Source organism: Cariama cristata, unplaced genomic scaffold, assembly GCF_000690535.1.
Source record: "Cariama cristata isolate BGI_N322 unplaced genomic scaffold, ASM69053v1 scaffold27704, whole genome shotgun sequence".
Taxonomy (NCBI): domain Eukaryota; kingdom Metazoa; phylum Chordata; class Aves; order Cariamiformes; family Cariamidae; genus Cariama; species Cariama cristata.
The window spans coordinates 1-21,495 of NW_009611765.1; the positions used below are offsets into that span (position 1 = coordinate 1).

At 34.1% G+C, this 21,495-nt stretch overlaps 1 protein-coding gene across 1 annotated transcript in view; it reads left to right on the forward strand.

Moving 5' to 3' along the window:
• The first annotated feature begins 2,114 nt into the window (after positions 1 to 2,114).
• The window catches only part of CEP290 (centrosomal protein 290kDa), a 52,245-nt gene continuing 32,864 nt past the window's right edge, over positions 2,115 to 21,495 (forward strand). Inside the window, exons 1-21 of the mRNA XM_009698372.1 lie at positions 2,115 to 2,216; positions 2,356 to 2,433; positions 3,196 to 3,265; positions 3,489 to 3,535; positions 3,898 to 4,038; positions 4,241 to 4,294; positions 5,271 to 5,423; positions 5,780 to 5,962; positions 6,323 to 6,412; positions 6,487 to 6,609; positions 8,420 to 8,543; positions 9,086 to 9,258; positions 9,784 to 9,946; positions 10,586 to 10,686; positions 10,779 to 10,863; positions 11,366 to 11,478; positions 15,263 to 15,347; positions 16,738 to 16,880; positions 17,459 to 17,623; positions 18,618 to 18,767; positions 19,654 to 19,769. Coding sequence (XP_009696674.1) covers positions 2,115 to 2,216; positions 2,356 to 2,433; positions 3,196 to 3,265; positions 3,489 to 3,535; positions 3,898 to 4,038; positions 4,241 to 4,294; positions 5,271 to 5,423; positions 5,780 to 5,962; positions 6,323 to 6,412; positions 6,487 to 6,609; positions 8,420 to 8,543; positions 9,086 to 9,258; positions 9,784 to 9,946; positions 10,586 to 10,686; positions 10,779 to 10,863; positions 11,366 to 11,478; positions 15,263 to 15,347; positions 16,738 to 16,880; positions 17,459 to 17,623; positions 18,618 to 18,767; positions 19,654 to 19,769 — 2,459 coding nt within the window. The remainder of the gene's footprint in view (positions 2,217 to 2,355; positions 2,434 to 3,195; positions 3,266 to 3,488; positions 3,536 to 3,897; positions 4,039 to 4,240; positions 4,295 to 5,270; positions 5,424 to 5,779; positions 5,963 to 6,322; positions 6,413 to 6,486; positions 6,610 to 8,419; positions 8,544 to 9,085; positions 9,259 to 9,783; positions 9,947 to 10,585; positions 10,687 to 10,778; positions 10,864 to 11,365; positions 11,479 to 15,262; positions 15,348 to 16,737; positions 16,881 to 17,458; positions 17,624 to 18,617; positions 18,768 to 19,653; positions 19,770 to 21,495) is intronic.

Below are 21,495 nucleotides of genomic sequence, written 5' to 3' on the forward strand. Positions count from 1 at the left end.
TGGCAGCGGGGTGCCCGAAGCAGGTTAGAGCCCGCTGTGTCTGCTCTGGGATGGTGCCTCAGCTGTGCCCTGTTGTGAAGGTGGACGCAAAATAAGGCAATGCGTTCATCCTGGGGTTGTGTAGTCTGGAGAAGAGGAGGCTGAGGGGAGACCTTATGGCCCTCTACAACGACCTGACAGGAGGTTCGAGTGAGGCGGGGGTCGGGCTCTTCTCCCCGGTAACTAGCCACAGGACGAGAGGAAACGGTCTCAAGTTGCACCAGGGGAGGTTCAGGTTGGATATTAGGAAAAATTTCACTGTAAAAGTCGTTAAGCGTTGGAACAGGCTCCCCAGGGAGATGGTGGACTCACCATCCCTGGAGGTGTTCAAAAAACTTCTAGATGTGGCACTTTGAGACATGTTTTAGTGGGCATGGTGGCATCGGGTATACGGTTGGACTTGGTGATCTTTGAGGTCTCTTCCAACCATAATGATTCTATGATTCTATGATTCAGACATTATTTTATAAGTTAAGAGAAAAAGAGATTTGAAAAATGGAAGGTAGGAAAAGATTGACAGCAGTAAGGTTGTGTATTTGCTTTCAGAACACTTTTGATTGTTGGGCATTTCATACCTATAATTCCTACATCTCATTGTTTAAGAAAAAATTAATACATTTTGAAGAAAATCCTTAAACATGTTAATGAAATCAAGTAGTATTCAATTAACTGAAGAAGTAGGAGTGCCAAGAGCAGTATGCATCTGCATGTGATTTTCTTGTATTTTCTTTTACTGTCTATGACAAAACAGAGAAGCAAAAATGTATATAAGATGTGATCCTTACGAAGTCATGGATTATATGGAATGTATGTTTTCTAAAACATTTAGCAAACACTGAAGAAATGGTAAATATAGGGCAGCTCTCAAGTAGTTCACATATTCAGAAAAGATGAGGAAAGGTTTATTTTTATCCTCAGTTAAGCATACAGCTGGATTTCAAAGCCTCACAGCTCTTCTTTCAGACTTCTTAGGCATGTTTTTTGAGAAAGTAATACCAGTTCAGTCTTTCATTAAGGAAGGAAGTTTCAGTTGTTGAGTCTTTAAACTGCTGAATGGTGAACAGGGTGCATGATGGAACAGATCTCAAAATATCATGCTCAGCATAGAGCTTTGTTACAGTTATTGATTGAAATTGATTTTTCTTCTGTAAAATATATATCCATGCAGTGTCGTTAGTTTTTTGAACAATAATGAATTTAATATTCTAGTTAATTTTATTTCTTTATTCATTTTTGTAACCATTTATGCCATATTCATAATTTAGGGCAATAAATTGATTAAAAATGTTCTGTTTTAAACTTGGCAGAATCCTATTTTTGAAATATTGATAATAAAGGCTAGAGGAAGCTCTACAGAATAGAATAATCCAAGGCTTCCAATCCCTTCTGCCTTTTTCAGATACTGCATTGACTTTCAGGTATACGAGAAGTCACTGTGACCCACAGCAACCAGTAGGTAAGCAGCAGAACAAAAGTTTGCACCACTTTCTGATCAGATTTTTGTCAGTTTCCAGATTGTTTACTGTCCTTTATCAATTCATGTATTCCAATCAAAAGGAAAAGATATTTAATATAAGAGTTTAATACCTTAGAAATGAATGTCAAGAAGTGGATGCTCATGGTATCAAACTAAAGCAGGTGTTGGTTGGGTTTTACATATTAGAAATAATGATTTTGTGGCTGTAAGGAGATATTTATCCTACAAGGGCTGGTTCAAAGGTTCAGTTGTATTTGTTCATTAACATAAAAATACTGCATTGAGAGGTAGGGAGGAAAAGAAGGATATTAAAGTTAAAGTAGAGGTTTCATATGTCCTGATCTTCACTGTTAGTGTCACAAATTCATTGAGTATACATGATGTAATTTTTAACTTAAAGAAAAAATGATTTTACTATACTCTCCTTGCAGTAGACCAAAATGTGAACACAATGTTAATCAGTGTTACAAAATCGAGACAGTTATTAGAATCATCTTGTGTGGTTCAGTGGCCAGCCTCCTTTAAAACTGATTGGCACTGATAATGTCTGATAATTGCTATTTTAATTTTTGTTCCAGGAAAAAATTATAAATTCAATATGGCACCCATTTTAAATTGGAAGAAGTTTATGAACGTTGATCCAGATGCTCTACCTCATCAAGAGGAACTAGCAGACAAATGGCTGGAGACCGTGTCCAAGGTACTCAAGGGGAAACAGAATATAATGGTTTTGTTATACATTCTTCCCTAAACTGTCTCTGGTCCTTCAGATATATGTGTTATTTATTTTGTGGCTTTCATTGATATTTGTATAAAAACACTGTTGTCTCTTTCCTTAGGTTGATGGGAAAGAATTAAAAACTGAAACTCCAGCACAACTGATACACCTTTTTAAAATTACTCAGTCACTATTGAAGGTTTGTATTAATCCTCACTTTCTACAGTTCTGCAGATGCCTTTGTTTATTTTTTGTTTAAATGAAAGCATCATTGCTCTCTTGGTTTTTTTTTTGTCTTCCTGCACTGAACACACTGGTTACTCCTAAGAGCATTGATATGCTAAATTTGTGCTTGCACCAGAGTATCTGCTTGTAGCTGTTGGGATTATGGCATGTAGCAGTGGGAAGTGAATAGTTATATAGTTAAGAACCCTTAGTTTTGTAGATGGAAAAGGCAAACATATCTCAAAAATTGGTTAGATGTTGTAAGTTTTTGGTCATGATTTTAATTTTAATACAAGTTTTGGTAGCTTGATGTTTTAGAACGAATAAAAATGTCACCGTGAATGAAGAAACATCACTATCCTAAAATGGATCCTATAAATCTATCACACTTTCTTGTATTTACTCATAAATGTGCTGAAAGCAAGGAGTAACAGCAGCATAGGTTAGCAAACTCGTTTTACAGAGGCTTTTTTACTGTGTTTAATTCTCAGCATTATGCCTTTGGATGTTTAGGTAGCCCTGTAGAATAAATTACTAAAGAAGATATTTCAGCAATCTGAACTTCTTAATTGTCAGCATGGGGAAAAATGGCAGTGGTTTTGTTTATTTAAAGAGAGAAAATTGATGTTCTTTTGTAAATGTTTTCATCATTCTAACCATGAGGTCTGTGGAACAATCTTTTGATTTATGTTAGTAATAAAAATTTCTTCTTTGTTTGCTATGCTTTTTTGCCCAGATGAAAGTTCAAGAGGTAGAGCTGGCACTAGAAGAAGTTGAAAAAGCTGGGGAAGAGCAAGCCAAATGTGGTAAGCAAGCCTTTTTATGCTGTTCCTAAATGATTTGTTAAATGTATTTTTTACGGTTTTGGGTTAGTTTTTTTTTAATTTTAGGGAACTGAATAAAATACCAACTGCTCTGAAGTCAATTGCTTCAGTGAAGCTAAATATTTACAGACTAAGGTTAACCCTTGTTATTTCATGTACTTTTTACCTTGTCAGGTAATTCACTGTATCTGTTCTATTTTAACAGAAAATCAACTTAAAAGCAAGGTGATGAGACTTCAAAATGAATTAGAGGTATGTTCTAAATACAGAGTGCTGTTTGGCGGTTTTTTTAAATGAATTTTTTTACACTAGTATTTTAATCTAGTAAAGAGATGTAATAGCCCTACATTTTAGCTAATACTTTTTATTGGCTTTTGAATATTCACAAGCCTCAAGTTTGCAAAGAGCTGTATGTGCAATGAATTTTTTTATACTTGAATAAATCCCTTTTATTTTTAGAGACTTCTGGGTTTTGTTGAAAGAAGCTAGTGAGCCCTTCCTGTTGCTTTTCCTGAACATTAGGAACATTAGTCTTAGCATCTGCTTTGGTTTTTTAGTTCTTTCTATTTTGAAAAACTGTATTGTATTTATGATGTTATTTTAATGCTTTTAAGATGGCGCAAAGATCTGCTCATGGTCGTGATACTTTTTTGCCTGATGAGATCAACCAACTGGGAAAAGAATTAGCACAAAAAGAGAGACAATTAACAGATATAAAAAAAGAATTGGAAAAAGAGAAGAAAGTAAATGAACAGGTAAGAAGGACTTAACATCTCTAAAAGCTTTTCTGACACATCTTTTGAAAAGTCAATGTTGTGAAAAGAGCCTCTGAAATGAAAAAAAACCACTGATGAAATAGGACTGCTGTGCATTCAATTTTGTTTTGTTTCTGGAGTTCTTTATTTTCATAGTTTGTGGTGTTAGTGATACATATACAGGTTTTCTGTCTTCTTCTAGCTTGCTCTTCGAAATGAAGATATCGAGAATGAAAACATCAAATTAAAGAGAGAGGTTAGTAAAGGATTATTGCTGATTTACTGTATTTTTAACTTTATTTATAAATATATTATTAACTTCATTTATGCTCTTTGATGTGGCACGATGTTTAATTTTGTTTTAGAACATTTCCTGGTTACTGGTACAAAGAGAATATGGAATTTTAATCACATTTAGCAAATATATAGTAAGTCTGCACCAATGAAATTTAGTTAATTGAGGTCTGGAGGTGTCTATGTTTGAATTTACATAGTCCTACTGTGCATTAATTTTGTCTCGATTTTGTGTTTTGAATTTTTAATATTTTTGTTAAATACTATTGACAAATAGATTTGGTGGGTATTAGACAGGATTCAGTTTATGCTTGCTGCTTTTGCTAAGATTCTCTGATGGGTTAAAATAAAATTACAAAAAGTCAAAAGTTAATATGACAATGAATGCAAAGATAGAGTTAACGTTCTTTATTACTAGAATTTTTTTTTTAATCATTCTCTTGAAACATTTTTTCTAGCTGTTTTTAGAAAAAAAATGCATGGTTTAGAACATGTAACACCTGTAATCTTGACCTCTGAGAGAATAAAACAGACAGCAAAAGTTAAATTGATGTCCTGGGGGGAAACCTCGATAATCATTCCTCAAAATGCACTTTTACATGTGTGTGTGTATGTATGTACAAGCACGCACAGGTATATAGAAAATTCTATTTTATTTTGTCTCTGTGTTGTTTCCTATTTTATCTTCCTAAAGCAAATTTAATTTCTAATATTTTTCTTACTTTGTTCTCTTGGTCTTGTTCTCTCCTTTTTAATCGAAAGAAAAAATGTGTAAAGAAAAAGGTGAGGCTTCTAAGTTGTTTTTTTTTTTAAAAGCAGACTGTAGGAATTTGGATAGGTTTTGGCTGTCTTGGCTCTCCGTGGTAGCTTGCTAGAAAAGCAATACTTTGTTCTCAACTCTTCATAATAGATTTAAGTTTGGATTGCTTTCTGTGCAGAACGAACGATTCCATCAGGATGTAGTTGACTATCAGACGGAAATAGATTCTCAAAAAGAAACAATTCTATTACGAAGAGAGAAGGATTCTAATTACAGATCACAATTGTCCAAAAAGAACTTTGAGCTTTTCCAGTATTTGGATAAAATTCAGGTAAAATCTATGCATGCTATTGAGTGTTTACTAGGCTGTTACTGACATAGTGTTTTTCACAAAGGTATGTCAATTTACAGATAAAGTCATGTGGAGTAAGGGAATTTGTGATGTGATTGGGTTCTGTGATGCATATACTTTACATCTGTGAATCTGGCAGAGGTAATGAAGTTACTGGCAATGGGAGATGTCTCTTATTTGCTGTTAGAATTTGTTGAAATTGATGAGGTGAAATACTCTCTTCTCTGCTAATTTCATGTAAGACTTTCAACTCTTACATTTAAGGTAGCTATCAGTGCTTATTCAGATATTAAGATGGGCACTTCTTAAAAGCCGCTTTTTCTTCTATTTTGCAGAATTTGACTGAAGCTAATGAGAAGTTAGACATTGAAAACCAAGAAATGAGGAAGAATCTTGAGGAATCAGTGCAAGAAATGGAGAAGATGACTGATGAATATAACAAAATGAAGCAAATTGTGCGGCAATCTGATATTGTTATGGATCAGTTAAGAAAAGAGAAAGAACAGTACAGATTTCAAGTAAGAACTGACTCTATTGAATGTAATTATTTTTAGGTTTATACTGTATTTTCATATTTTAGCTTAAATTTTGTTCAACATTCAACATATCCAATTAAAAACACAGGCTTTACTGAAGTAACACTCTCTAAAAGTACTGTGATCTTTAAATTTGGTGCAAATTTCAAAACTGAACTGCAGATCACAAAATTTTTTGTACAAATTGTTTATCATACTCTGTTCTTAAGAGTTGTGACCTTCCCTTGCTTCTGTAATGCTAATCTGTTAAATTGTATGGGCTTGATGTAGTGTGTTTGTACGTATACATTGATTAAGCAAAACATTTTTGTGATATGATGTTCATCCAAATGGCATTTTTAGGTTCAGGAGCTTTCAGACCAGCTGAAAGCAAGGAATGAGGAAGATGATAAAGTCGTGGCAGCTGTAAATGCAAAAGTTGAAGAATGGAAGGTACTTTTAAATACTTTTTTATTATTTTTAGGAATTATTTAAAGTGTTCTGATGGTATTTTATCTTCTTTTCAGAAAATCTTAGCTTCAAAAGATGATGAAATTCTAAAGTATCAGCAAACGGTGTTTCACTTGACAGAGAAACTGAAAATGTTCCAACTTGATGTAGACAGAAACAGTATAGTGACCCTTCAGCAGGTACAGTCTATGTGAAAAATTACACACAGAGAAATTACCGTTTCCTAAATATGCTAGTGACCAAATAATTATTGAGCCTTTCATAGTTTGCAACTACCAGAATATGTATTACTTATGTTTGAGAATTATGAGACGGGTTGATTCATTCCACTACAAAGTTAGCTTAATAGACAACGCACAAAGGAAACTTCTCTTGTTGTATGTATGGACTGAGATGTTGGTAGTTGGTTCTGTTACTTTCATATTTATCTTTTCTAACTATTAGTAGAGTGATTGCTTTAACATATAAGCATCCATAATTTAATGCTTTTAAATTCTGTCCTCTAAATTTGTTAGTGAAGGAAGAGTCTTGCCTAATGTTTCCTTTTCTGTATTCCTTTGTCTCACCTGATGCCATACTATTAAGTCTGTGGTTCAGCCCATGAGAGAGGTAGCTGCATTTAAGTATCTCTCATATTCATGCCAAATTACATAGTTCTTTATGATTTTGAATTTCCCCACTTTCTTGAAAGACGTAAAAAAAATAAATAGATAAATAAAATATGCATTATGGAAAGCGTACTGTGTGATACTAGGATGATTTCCTGCCTTGTTTCAAGTTTTTTAAATAAATGTGTCATGGCATTTGTGTTACATGTTGGGCCCTTGTAGACTGAGCAGTATGGTATGATATATTTATGCAGCCTTTGAAAACTAGGAACAGATAGCTTCTCAGGAGAAAAAAAAAAGTACAAATCAGCCTCTGATGATCAGAAAAGGAAGGCAGCTGAAAATAACTTTGATAAACAGTTGTAGAGACTGGTTTTAGCTAACTAGATGGCTGTAGTGGTTGCTTTTTTGGATGACCATCATTAGCATGACATTTTGAACAGTCCGGTGGAAATAAGCATGCTTTTAAAGCAGACACTTAAAAATTAAGTCAACTTACTGCACTGTGTTTTAACTCCAAATGCACCGAGCTTGTTATGGTTCAGTGTATGTTTACATTCCAAAGGGTTGTGTTTAGGTCCTTACAACTTTGCTAAGCTCTTTACTTTTATATTTGAAATGTGGTTTTATTTGTCCTCTAAGAAGGCCTGAGCTTTTTTTTTCCATAACATTGGTATAAAGTAAGGTCAGCAACTCCTGAGATTTTTACATTATGACTACTTTCTGTGAGTTTTTTCCAGGTCTCTTTTTTATCTTTTTCCTCTCTTTTCGTTCATCACAGAAAAAATAACATTTAGCTCTCTGTGATATTTGTAAAGCTCATGTATAAGCACAGAAATAGTATAATACAGAAGTCACTTTCACAGTCTGTGTTCACTTAGGGATGCATATGCATGCAAAACAAGGTGTGATATGAATTTTTAAAAGTTGTATGACTTGCTGTAAGGCAGTCTGCAGTACAGTGTCATGTGTGATGGATTGTTAGTCCTCCCAATTTTGAACTTGTATCTCTTGGTTCCCACTGGCAATTGTTTATCAGGAAGCTGTAAGAAACGTGTATCGTCTGAAACTTCATCACACATTGGCTAACTCTCAGAGAACTGTTCCGTTTAAAATTGATATACTAAAATAGTGCTTTTATTTTTGTGTGTGTTTGAGTGCTTTATTTTTACTCCTTTTTTTTTTCCTGCTTTGCCTTTATATAACCAACTTCTAGATAATTTCTGAACTCTATGTTGTAAGTACAGTATATTTGATGTTCTATAAACTGCCTTGTATTAGCTACTTCTAATTTCTTCATTTACTGTGTGGTGTTCTAAATTGATATCTTGCCTGTCAGTAAAGAAGAATTCTTTAATGGAGTTTCTTTTTTTGTGTGTAGGGTGTGCAACAGCGAGATGCTCAGATAAGATTGCTTACTAGGCAAGTGGAACAGTATACCAAAGAAATGGAACAAAATGCATTTTTTATTGAGGAATTAAGAAATAATTTCGAAAAGTGTAAAGGTAACATGACCACTTTATTTTAATACCTGTGGAAAGCAAAATAAACCACAAATTTACTGTGCATTCTTTATTCTGTAGAAATCCTGAAAAAAATATTTGCAGTATTTGAGTAATATTAGTCTCTAATTTTTTTGTTCATTTCCATTTATTAAACATTTGTGAAGAGTTTAAATTTATTCACAGTACTTCAGTGGGTTTTATGGGTAATACAGTGCCTAGTAAAACTCTACCTGGTCTGTAAGGTTTAGAGCAGAACAAATAAGGTCTCAGCTCTATCAAGAATTGCAAATGAGTAGTAGCATGCAATTCAAAATAAATTCTGATGTCCCTTACGTGCACTTACTTCTTATAAATATTGTTTGAATGAATAATTGGGGAAAAAAAACCCCAAACTTTCATATGTAGTCTTTTGTAAATAATTAAGAAGAGCAGAAAATGAAGATCTCTCTTATAACATCGTCTGAAGTGTTTCTTTCTTGCTTAATGGCTGATAGCAAGAATTCCTAGTTGAATTGTAAACAGATCAAGGTTTTTCTTTCCAGGTCACGCATCTCTTACTCAGCAGAATCATATTGGGGATATGCAAGAAAAGTTAAAAATGCTAGAAGAGAGAACTAAGGAGGCTGAGAAAGTGGCAGAATTAGCAGAAGCAGATGCTCGAGAAAAGGACAAAGAGCTTATTGAGGCTCTGAAACGAATAAGAGACTATGAACTGGTAAACAATTTGTCAGAGTGGGCAGGGTATTTCTTCATATTTTTAGGAGATCATTTTGTCCTGTTTTTTATTTACTGTGTTCTAATTAGAAATTAAATGAATCACTTCTGATGCTGGTTTTTTTTTTTTTCTCTTTTCTTTCATAACATTTTGTGATCACTGACTGCATGCAATTTGTTAGCCATACATAACAATCTTTACGAGTCGTCAGATTTAATGTATTTGTATGGGCTTCTGGAGTCCATTGAACAGTACTTGAACACTCAAGATATGACTCTTCGAAGGATCATGTAGTGAGAGGACTCAATTTTGAAATATGCAGAGACTCCTCTGTAGTCAAAAGACAAATTTGTAGGATCTGCTTTTTATTCAGTAACTTTTTTCACTATGCATAGTGCAGAAGAGTGATACAAGTTGAAAAACGTTTTTTCTTATCTATATAATGATGAAAGACAGATTCATAATTTATTTTCTTACATCTTCTGTTGGCTGTTGTGTTTTTACTTTCCATTTGGATTTTTACAGGGAACATACGGTTTGGAAGAGGCTATTGATGAAATAAAAGGTTTAAAACAGCAAATCAAGATACGAGAACATGAGATTGAAACATTAGTTAAGGAAGTCAATAAACTTGATCTTAAAATAAACGATTTTCTTGACGAAAACGAAGTACTCAGAGAGCGCTTAGGTATGCTATATCCATTATGTTTTCAATTATTTGTTGTGTAAGAATTGAAATAACATTATATCATGGAAATCTTTTACTATGCCAAGTAACTAATTAAAAATAATTTTGTATATTCTGCTAATATTTGCAAGTAGTTTTAGTTAGGACAAACTGCATAAATGGACATGACTAAACTTCAATGTACATGACTAAACTCGGCTTACAGGTTGCTTTGACTGAAGAAAGTAGTAGAATAGGTTTTGTAGTGCTTTTTTGGTTTTGATTCCTCTTTGACTGTACACTGCTTAATTAATTCCATAATACAGGATTTGGAAACCATAATGTACTGAAGTTGTAATGCTAGATTGAAAAACACAAAGAAAACTTTGAACAGGCTTACTTTTACATAGAAGAATCTAAACATAAGTATAGTTTGGGTTTTTGAGTAACTGAAGTAAAATTATACTTTCTTTTGGTGTTACTACATGAAGCATAAGATGTGTGTACATATATAGAAATACTTACAGATCTTCAACTATCAACATTTTTTAAATTCTACTTGACTGGTAATGTTCTCATTTAAATTAACTGCATTCTAATGATTACTAACATTAATGATTTTCCTTAATGAATAGTTATACAGCATATACTGTGTTTTAGGTCTTGAGCCGAAGGCAATGATTGATTTAAATGAATTGAGAAACAGCAAAGCACTGAAGCAGCAGCAATATAGAGCTGAAAACCAGATTCTTTTGCAAGAGGCAAGTGATAAATCCTATTTTCGTGTAGGAGCTATATAATAAAAATGTATTTAAACAAAATTAAATACTGATCTGTGAATAATAATATGCAGATTGAAAGACTGGAAGAGGAAAGAATTGAACTGAAAAAACAGGTTTGTAAGTTGGCTGAGGAGAAACAAACAAGAGTTACAAGAGGTAGGATTTTTTTATTATTATTATAAACGGTCCTTTCAAAAGCATGCTCTCTGTACTTATTAATATAGCTATGTTATGTTTACATATTTGTTTAAATTACAAGGCTAAATACATTTCATTGAATCTGTAGGAAGAGGTGATTGGTTTTGTATTTCCATAGTCTTAGAGCCCAGTAGCTTTTTCACTTGTAATGGCTAGTAATGCATCACTGAGAGTTGTGTCATTGGCTTGCAGTTCTTAGATGCAGGATGATCTTGCCATGATTTCCAGTAAATCTATATAATGTATGTGTTTCAAAAATCTTAAAATCTCAATTCTGTGACACCCAGGGAAGCGTAATGTGCTCAAATGGAAAGGTTTACAGCTGCTTGCTTTGCAGGTAGAAAACTAGAACTGGGATATACTAAATGGAATATATTCCCTTGCTTGGAGACCAATTAAAAATTCATAATCATTTATTACTTATTACTTACATTATTATTTATCATTTACTTACAATTAGGATTGGATGCTGGTAATACACAGATAACTGATAGGTTTTCTGAAGAGAACGGAATGAATAAGAGGAAGTTGGATTTCTTGAACAAACATGATATTGCTGAAGTAAAAGCAAAGGTAGGTTCATAAAGCAAGTTCATAAGCATTTATTGTCTTTCTCTTTCAAAATAAAAATAATGTTATTTTGAAAATATCTGTTCAAATATTTCTCTAGGTGCTTTTGAAAATCCAAAAATTAATAATTTGTAATTTTTTTAGAAGACTCATGAATGTTCTGTATTTTTGTTAATATAGGCTAGCAGCTCATGTAACATGGAAGGGAGAAACACACAGGTAGAGGAGCACCAGTTAGACTTCTGAAGTCAGAGAAAGATATAGCTGAAAACAGTAAGGCTGTGGGAAATCTATGTAGGAGAACTTCTGGCATACTTGAGAATTTTGATCACTTGGAAAAAAATAGAAATACTTCGGTTCATTTAGGTTCAAAACGTGACAGAGTGGCAACTAGTTAATGACAAGTGTAGTTCTGAAACTCTTGGTATAAAAGAACTTTTCGTATCACCAGAGCTACAATTGACACAGACATCAGGGATAACAGAGTATATGGACAAGAGAGAGACGTTGAAAGACTTAAAATCAGACAACACAGGTTCATTTTCGGCTTATCAGCGAGTGTGTAAAACCTCAGAGGTACATAACCAAAATTACAGAAACAAACCATCTTTTCAGAATCAAGTGTCCATAACTTCTAATTCAGACCAAACAGGTCAGGAAAATTCTTGCCCAGGACTATCTCTCAGCAAAAGGTCTCTGATTCCTTGTGCATCTGCTCTTGGAAAGCCAATAACGCACAAAACACAAACAATGACATTGAAGGATGGGGGCTGGGGGATGATGTGATTGAGAGCAGCCCTGCGGAGAAGGACTTGGGGGTGCTGGTGGATGACAGGCTAGACATGAGTCAGCAATGTGCACTCGCAGCTCAGAAGGCCAACCGCATCCTGGGCTGCATCAAGAGAAGTGTGGCCAGCAGGTCGAGGGAGGTCATTCTGCCCCTCTACTCCGCTCTGGTGAGACCCCACCTGGAGTATTGCATCCAGCTCTGGAGCCCTCAGCACAGGAGAGACATGGACCTGTTGGAGAAGGTCCAGAGGAGGGCAACAAAAATGATCTGAGGGCTGGAGCACCTCTCCTATGAAGACAGGCTGAGAGAGTTGGGGTTGTTCAGCCTGGAGAAGAGAAGGCTTCAAGGTGACCTCATTGCGGCCTTCCAGTACCTGAAAGGGGCCTATATGAGAGATGGGGACAGACTTTTTAGCAGGGTCTGCTGTGACAGAACAAGAGGTAATGGTTTTAAACTAAAAGAGGCTAGATTTAGACTTGACATAAGGAAAAAATTTTTTACAATGAGGGTGGTTAAGCACTGGAACAGGTTACCGAGAGAGGTGGTGGAAGCCCCATCCCTGGAGGCATTCCAGGTCAGGCTGGATGAGGCTCAGAGCAACCTTATCTAGTTGGAGATGTCCCTGCTCACCGCAGAGGGGTTGGACTAGATCTTCCAGCCATCTTCCAGCCCAAATGATTCTACGATTCTATGAAGGATAAGCAAGACTATTCACAAGTAAAGTTTTCTGATTTAACTACCTTTCAAGAAGATGGAGAAGGAAAGAAATGCCTAACAGAATTGTTACAAGTAAAAACTTTGGAAAGGGGAATTGAAAATGGACAGTCAGGACACTCAGATCAGATAGATCCTGTTGAAAATGTCATAGAACAATTGAGGAAAGAAATAGCCCTTCTTAGATCACAGGTGAGACACCTTTATAGTATGTGTGTATTTTTATCTATTGCAGTTATTTAGAAGATAAATTCAAATAGTATAGATGTCTTGGTTTACTTTCATCTTGATTAAAGCTATAGGATTGTTCTAATAGAATTGGGCATTTTTTCTTCTAATAAAAGAGAGTGCCTAGTCATTAATTTACACTTGTTTGTTGACATAGGATTGAAAAATTTATACATATATTTTCGTTCTGTCAGTGGAAAAAGTGTGCACAATACCTGTGCACACGCACATAGGTAGGTAAACAGAGAGAACACTTTTTATTCTAAGACCTTACACACATCTGTGTAGATGAAGTACTCGTCACTTTTCTTATTAGTGCATACAGCCTTTCATCTCATAGAAATTAATTGTTGCAACTGTATTTTAAACAGTATAGTTTGAGGATTAGTTTTAAAAATGTTTTAAATAAATGCAGAGAAGCACAAATGGTAACTTACAAGCATTAGTTGAATGAAGTAGGGACTGAATCAGTCCTTTGGTATGAAAGATAGAGGATGAGATTTCTGTTAAAAGTCACAGATGTTATTTGACTAGAGGACACCTCCTACCTCCAGAGAGATGGTATGAATTTAGACTTTTGGAATAAGAAAGGCCTTTGCTTCTGGGAAGCATCTAAGAAGTTCCTGAGTTGGTTCTTCTATCCTTTTATCCATTTCCTTGCCAACTGACAAATGTAATGTGTCTGTTTTCAGAAAAAAAGATTTCCAATGAAAAAGTCCAGTATTTATTAAAATGACCTCTAATGATAAAATCTTTTAGTTTCTCAAAAGAGTTTTTTAAAACTTTCTATGATCAGTGAACAATGGGTTGATTTCAGGATGCTTGCTGTGGTTTCTTTTATTCACATGATAAATCATATAGAAAAAACATCTGCTAGTAACTTCCTAAAGTGGTACCTTGAAATGCTGAGTTAGTCTTCTGTATAGTGGAGAACATGGCTTTGGTTGCTAGAGATGCATTTGGGGCATGGATCAAGCCAGTCCCTCAGAGTCTCACAGACTTCTGGTCTGTAAGAGACACTTGTTCCAACTGCTGCATGACCCAAGAATACGTTTCCCTAGATGGTGTTATATGGAGTACACTTTGTGTAATTCTTCCAGTGAATCCATCTCTCTTGCCATTGCATTTCGGGCAGGAGATTCATATGGGGACCAGGAAATTTTCATGAAGGCATACTCCAAATTTGAAAAAAGGCTGGGACTAGAACACTGGACTGCTAGAATTAGAATCTGTGTATTTTTTGTCTGGGAGAAACCATCTAAGAATGTGATGAGGAAACATGGGTACAATATATAAGATAAGCAAATAGGTCTTTCCTATCTTTAACTGAAATGTTTTGGAACTGATGACATTTCTGTTGAGCCCATTGAGCTATGTAATTGATCAGTGGAAAGTATAAGTCTATACACACCAGGCTTTTTTCAATTATACAACGGTTTTTCCATGCTACAGGAGTATGCTTTGCTGTTGTGAGTTCTCTTAAAATACTGTGTTAGCCGAGATGTGGAATGAACGATGCCTACTAATTGCATTCTCAGTAAAAAAAAAGAAGTGTTTCTTTTTATATTTTGGAAAATAAGTCTTGGAAATATAATTTTTTTGTATATAAATGGAGATAGAATTCTATACTAATAACTTACTGTTGTTTTTTTTTTTTAGAATGAGCAGATATCCAGAGATGTGTTGATCAAGAGTATGCTAAATAGTTACACAGAATTAAATTTTGAAAGATGCAGAAGCCAGGCAGTGTGGGTAGCACAAAGTTTAAAAAAAAAAAACAGAACAGGATAAATATTTATATAAAGTTTATTCATGGTTTAAATAATTTTTTCCTGATAATTTTGTTGCTATGAAGATGAGGCTATTGCTTTGATTGTTGCCTTCTATATAACACCTCATTTTGGTTTGCATACTATGTAATTTCACTGTTGAATGTATAAGGATTAGCAGTACTTTCAAGCATTTGTTCTTATTTAACCACAGAGTCTTAATGAAAATCCTAATACTAAAATTCCTAAACTACAATTTTTGAGTCTTCTTTGTTCTTTTCTTTAGAATGAGTATCTTGCAAATGAATTAAGTGTGAAAGAGAGAGATTTGGAGAAGAACAGGACTGTAATAGCTGAATTTCAATCTAAATGTAAGTTGCAACCTGTTTTAAAACTAGGGAATATTATCAAGTACCTGCAGATAGTTTGCTTATTTAGTTGTTCTGTTTCTGTGATTGTGACTGCAAATATCTGACTTTGCAGTTCCTGGTTTAAACACAGTTTACTTTGATATCTTTCACAATGACTGAGTTTGCTGTGTACATAGAAGGTTATTATACGCTCATTCTCATATACTTCTGAACTGTGGGAATTATGGTTGTAAATTGATCCAGGAGTGAACACAATGATTACAAAACAATGGATGTAAATGGCATTTATTGAATTGGAATTTCTTTGAATTCTCATTAATGACCCTTTTTTTTTCCCCCAGTTTTGTGTTTATATTAGTGTATATCTTTGCGTGCATGTGTATAAATACGCATGTAGTGTTGCTAATTTTGAACTTAAATTAGTGGTGGTACATGAAACATAGTTTATTCATACAAAATACATTAAACTAGAATCTCTCATGTTTTTTCTTCCTGAATCAGACCTAATAAGGGCTCTAAGTCTGTGAGTGATCCCAATTATAACAATTATACAGTTTACTTGTGTAATTGTAGTGCATTTCTGGCTCCAAGGAAGTGTTGGGGAGTTAAACCCACTTGCTGCTTATGTGTATATGTGTATTAGCTGAAGTGCAATGCTTGCAAACTCTGAAATAAAAATAATGCTAATTTCTCTAGACAAGAATCTTAATTTTTCCCAGAGAATGTAAATTCTAAAAATTCTTTATGACTTTTCAAAACAGAGTTGGTGAAACTACTCAAACTGCTCCAAATTTTGCAGTTCACGCCTGGGTCTTCAGGACAGTTAGCCATATTGTTAAGATGCAGAGAATGTCCTGAGAGGTTTATTGTTTTTGTTTAAAGTTTCCAGACTTCTTACTCTGTGCTGGAAACTCTGGAATTCTGGAAAATAATGGTGGCTGGAAAACTTGCGAGTCCTTATCACAGCCAAAAAAATGTAAATGTTCTTTTTTCCCAGTCCGCAGTAGGAATTTAGGCAATTCCTATATACTTCATTGTTACACCCATACATTTCCAAGATAGCCACATTTCTGGATTTGTAAAAGCCAGTCAGACAGGCTACTGCAGAAGTGAAAAAAGTGGCAGGAAACATTGAAGACGGGAACGCTGAATAAAGTCAAATGTGTTCCCATGAAGCATTTCATTATTGTTTTGTTGATATTTCTCCAGCAAAATACGCTCTGCGGATGTTCCTAGCAGCTCTGCTTTTAACTTCTCAATTGGTTATGTCTACATATAATATGAATGTTCTCTTTGTATATCAAATCAACAAGTATTATGATGAAATGTCCTAGGAAACCTTAACTAATTTTTTGAGTGCTTTTAGACACATTTACAATTTTTATTACAGTAAAAGAATTATCAGAAGAGAATAAACAACTTGAACAAGGAATGAAAGAAATATTGCAAGCTATCAGGGAAATGCAGAAGGATCCTGGTCTGAAGGGAGGAGAAACAGTCTTAACAATCCCTAGTCTGGATCATTTAGTTACTGTAAGCTTGCTTTTTAAAGTATTATTTTGCTTTATAGGATTTACAGGCTTCTTTTTTTTCCTCTCAATTATTGGGTTATTGTGTAATTGAATAGTAGCTTCCGTATACATACGCTTCCTTAGTTACAATTAGAAGTACATGGTGTGATACCTCTTTAAAAATACAAATTAAAAATATACAGTAACAAGAGATTGCCAATAAAAATTAAAAAAAAAAATCTTTACCTGGATAGTATAAAACTGTCTTTGGCAAGTTTATTGTCCCAGTCATAAAGCTTAGGTAAAAGGTTGTTTGCCGGTCTTTTACCTCTATGGGACCTGCAGGCAATGTTTAAGAAAAATTCTTTATTCAAACATCTTACAAAAAAAATAGTGTTTTTACAGGAAAACTTAACCATTTAAATCACGGTCTATGGCAAATATACCATCAGGAAACTGATAAGTAGATTTTACAACATTAAAATTTCATACCTTTTGCTGATTTCATGCAGTCTAAACTTGAGGGCTCCAGTTTATTATGAAAAACCAGAGCTTTTCTGCACTTTTTCTGTTTTGTTAATTAAATGTTTACTGTATTAGGCAATGGAATCAAAGCATTCAGAGGGAATCTTTGATATTAGTGTGCACTTGAAAGCTCAGGTTGACCAGCTTACAGGACGAAATGAAGAATTAAGACAGGAGCTCAAACAGGCTCGGAAGGAGGCAACAAATTTCTCTAATCAGCTGGCAAATGCAAATGAAAAGGTATACAATTTATTTTATACAATTTATTTTGTACTTGAAAAGTGGCTGCTCTGATAATCTGGAACAAAACCACACAATCTATAAAATACTGAATTTACCTTATGTGAACAGTGTAATTATACAAATCTTAATTAAATTTATGTATTGAATCTACCAATTTGTCCACTTTAAGTTCAAATCTTGCTCTTCTTTATGTTACTTTATCTTTGGAATATGCTGTCATGTTAAACACCAAGCATGCCTAGCTTTTGAGGGAGAACTGTGCCCAAAAAAGGTCACAGATTTCTTTCTTCAAAAAGCCAGTAGTCTTGCATTTGTTATTTATAAATAAGTAACAATGATTAAGTGTTCTAAAATGATGAATCATTTTCTAAAATCCTGTATCTTGTTTTAAGTTGTACAATTGATTCTGTGGAATGCTTCTTCCAGAGCAGGAAAAAAAAATGGAATATTATCTTACAAGAAGCCAAATTTAAATTTGCTCTTTAGAAAAGGTTGGGTGATGCAAAAAGTTTGCCAGTAACTAATATTCTGGAATAGTCGTTTATGTACTATTAGAGTAGAGAACCAGAAAGCTTTAAAAAAGTTAACTGAAAACGCAAAGATTTGTTTAGAATAAGCCATCAGATAACCACTGCAATAATTCTTTCCAAAACTTCATCTTTTTAAAAGGAATAGAAGTGCACTGTGTTTTAAATAATTTGGAATAAAACTGTGGTGAATCCTTAGATACGTGAAGCTACCTTGATTCCTGGAGTCATTTGATAAATTTGGCTTAAGATATTATGCATTTAATGATTTATGGAATCACAGCATTTTTAAAAGGTTACTTTAAAGAGTGTTTGAATACTTTAGAATATAAGTAGAAGCGAATTAGGTTGTTAATAACAACTGATGTAACACAGGAAAACAATATATTTTCCATCAGTTTGTTGGATTCTTTCTAATTGAATAGCAAAAGCTACTTCTTTATGTTTTTGTTTCTTTTCTTTAGATTACACAACTGAAAAATGAAATTTGTATATTACATCAGTCAGAAGGTGCCAGTGTTGTCTTCCAACCAGTGGGTCTTCCGGAAGGAATGGTCCCTTCAAGTGTTAATATGATTAATTCTCTGAATGAATATTTAATACATCTTATACAGGTAACTCATTTAGTCATTGATAACAATGAGTATTTGTAACATATAGCTAATTCCTCCAAAATCTAGTACCATGCCATGTATGCACATGGGAGAACTCTCCAAAATTATTTTGAAGTTCTGACATCCAGTAAACTCTTTGGACTGTTCTGTTTTTTTAAAGCTGTAAGTATTTTGCTATGTTGTAAACCTGGAAGGTAATACTTAATTAAATTTTTGAGTCTGCATGTGCAAATCTTACTCTGAAGAGTTTTTCTCTCTACAGCAAAGGTCTCTATTTATTTACCATATGAATCTTCATTCCATTATTTGTCGAAAATATGTCAACATTTGTAAAAAGAGGCATAAATACATTGAAACCAAAGCCAGTGATTCCCATGGGAAGCAGAGCAGACAAGCATATAGTAAAGAAGAATTGACTCTTTGAGAATTGGAGTGAAAAGAACTTAACCTTTTTATTATTATTAAATTATTTTGTTCTGTCTTTGGTCACTTTTGTTAATTAGAGAATATTTTTCAACTGTATATCATTGTAAATTAGAAGAGTATTTGGGAACATGAGAAGAAAATAACGCTTTCCCGTTAGACATTCAAGTAGTAGTCTGTGTGGGTTAGCAGCAGCTGATGGTGTTTTGAACTTTGAGGGCTGTAATCCACAGTGCAATTATGCACGATTTCACACCTATTAATATGAATGCCAAAGTTTAGTGGACTTTTTTTCATCTGTTGCTTCTAAAGAGAACACACATTCCATCTGCAGTTCACACAGTTCATGACAGAAGCATCTATCATGAAAAACACAAGGGAGGACTAGCGTTTTGAATAATCCTTTCATGTTTGAAACCTATATTGATCACTTCAATATTTTTATTTGGAAAATAATCATTAGGAACTGGAAAATAAAGAACAGTTACTTAAGCAATTAGAAAAGGCAGTGGAGGACTACAAGCGAAAATTTGCAGTAATTCGTCATCAACAAGGCTTGCTGTATAAAGAATATCAAAGGTATTGTTCTCTTTTCTGAATTATGAAAGTTCAATTATCTAAATGTTGAATAATTTTGAATACAAAATTTGCTGCTGTGTTGAAGTAGTTGCTTGGTTAATGTCATAAATGCTGCTGCTCTTGGGTATGGACTCCTTGTATTTTCTTTAGTCCTGTACAGATTCAGGACTTCAGGATTCTCTTACAAAAACATTTTCTGCTGGACTCTTTTCATATTGCATACTTTATAATGAGGATTACATTGTGCTTTCTGCATCTGATATCTTGTGTTTTATTAGAACCTGGTAGTATGGACTTTTCAGTCTCATTTTCTTTTGCTTTCAAGTGTGGATCCTAACAGTTTTCCTGAGGGGAAAAAAGAGAAAACTGTTATCCAAATACAGTCAGAGAGCTCTGTTTCAAAATTTCAAATCGTCAGGACTTCATAGTTGGTTTTCTTTCAGACTCTTAGTTCCTTTATATGTTTCATTGAATCTAATTTCTATAAACTTCTTTTGGTCAAAAAAAAAAGGATTTTCATCTGTTAGGAGCATAGGGATGAATGTGGTGATTTGGGTTCTTCAGTTAGCAGACTGTTAGTTGTGTCCTCTCTATCTTTGGATTGGAATGAGCAGTCACTGGGTGGCTTTTGGAATAAGAGTGTTTTATCTTTTAGGACCTCCTATTTGTTCTTTGAATCAGTTAAGACTCCCCAGATAACAGTATCTCTGTTTGAGGCATTAAAGCTGTAGCTTTTTGAAAATATTTCAAAAAATATTTGAAAAAAGCTATCATACACTGCCTCATTTAGTACAAGATTAGGTATCTCCAATGACAGGGATAAGATGATAATCCAAGGCTTTTTCTTCAAACCTGTTAAAGATTGAAGTTAGGGGAGGAGACTCTGACTTGGCATCCCATAAAGACTCACTTTCAGAGCATTTTCTTTACTTTTCCTCCATTTTCTTCCATTATGGAAGAAACTAAGGTATCTTCTTTGAAGAGAAAATATTGCTTCTGAGATACCCTTGATTGATTATTTGTTTAAACTAGCCTAAACTATCCTATACAGTCTGTAGGAACTTCCTTATCAGACATGTATAAAGAGTTCATAGTCTTTTTTGTTTCCAAATAAATAAATAAAAGTGGATAGAGGAGAGTAATTTGGGCCAAAGCGAAGCTGAATCTTTTAATGTTTTTGTTTGTTTTCACTGAAATAGAAAAACTAGGGTAGGAAATTCTGTCCTTTATGCATCTGAAATAAAATGAATGTAATAGAAGGAAAAAATTGCAAAACCACTGGAAAAAATGAGTTAATATTACATATATGTATATTATATGTAAATATATATACACAGCCATTGCCTGCCCTTTTGTTTAGAAGTCTGACCTCTAATGCAGAATTTGGATATGGGAAGCCTAAGTTTAATTCTGTCCCCTTCCTGAGAGAAATTTTAACCAACATCTTTTAAAGAAAAAGCCAGCTACTGTGCTGTGGGGAATTCTCAGAGGATGAGTGAGTAATCTTTTCTGTATGGTACTGTACCATTCTGTATGATTAATTAAAAATACTTCAAAATCAACTTAGGTATTCTGTCTGTCAGGAACTTGTTCCCCTTGCAAGTTGTCTCTCAGCTAATGAATGTGCAAGTGCTTCATGCAAAGGAAAGAGTTATGGAAAGGGTCCTTGATTATTTGTCAAACCATTTTATCTAGTTGTAAATCTTATCAGGGAAATTACCTGCTG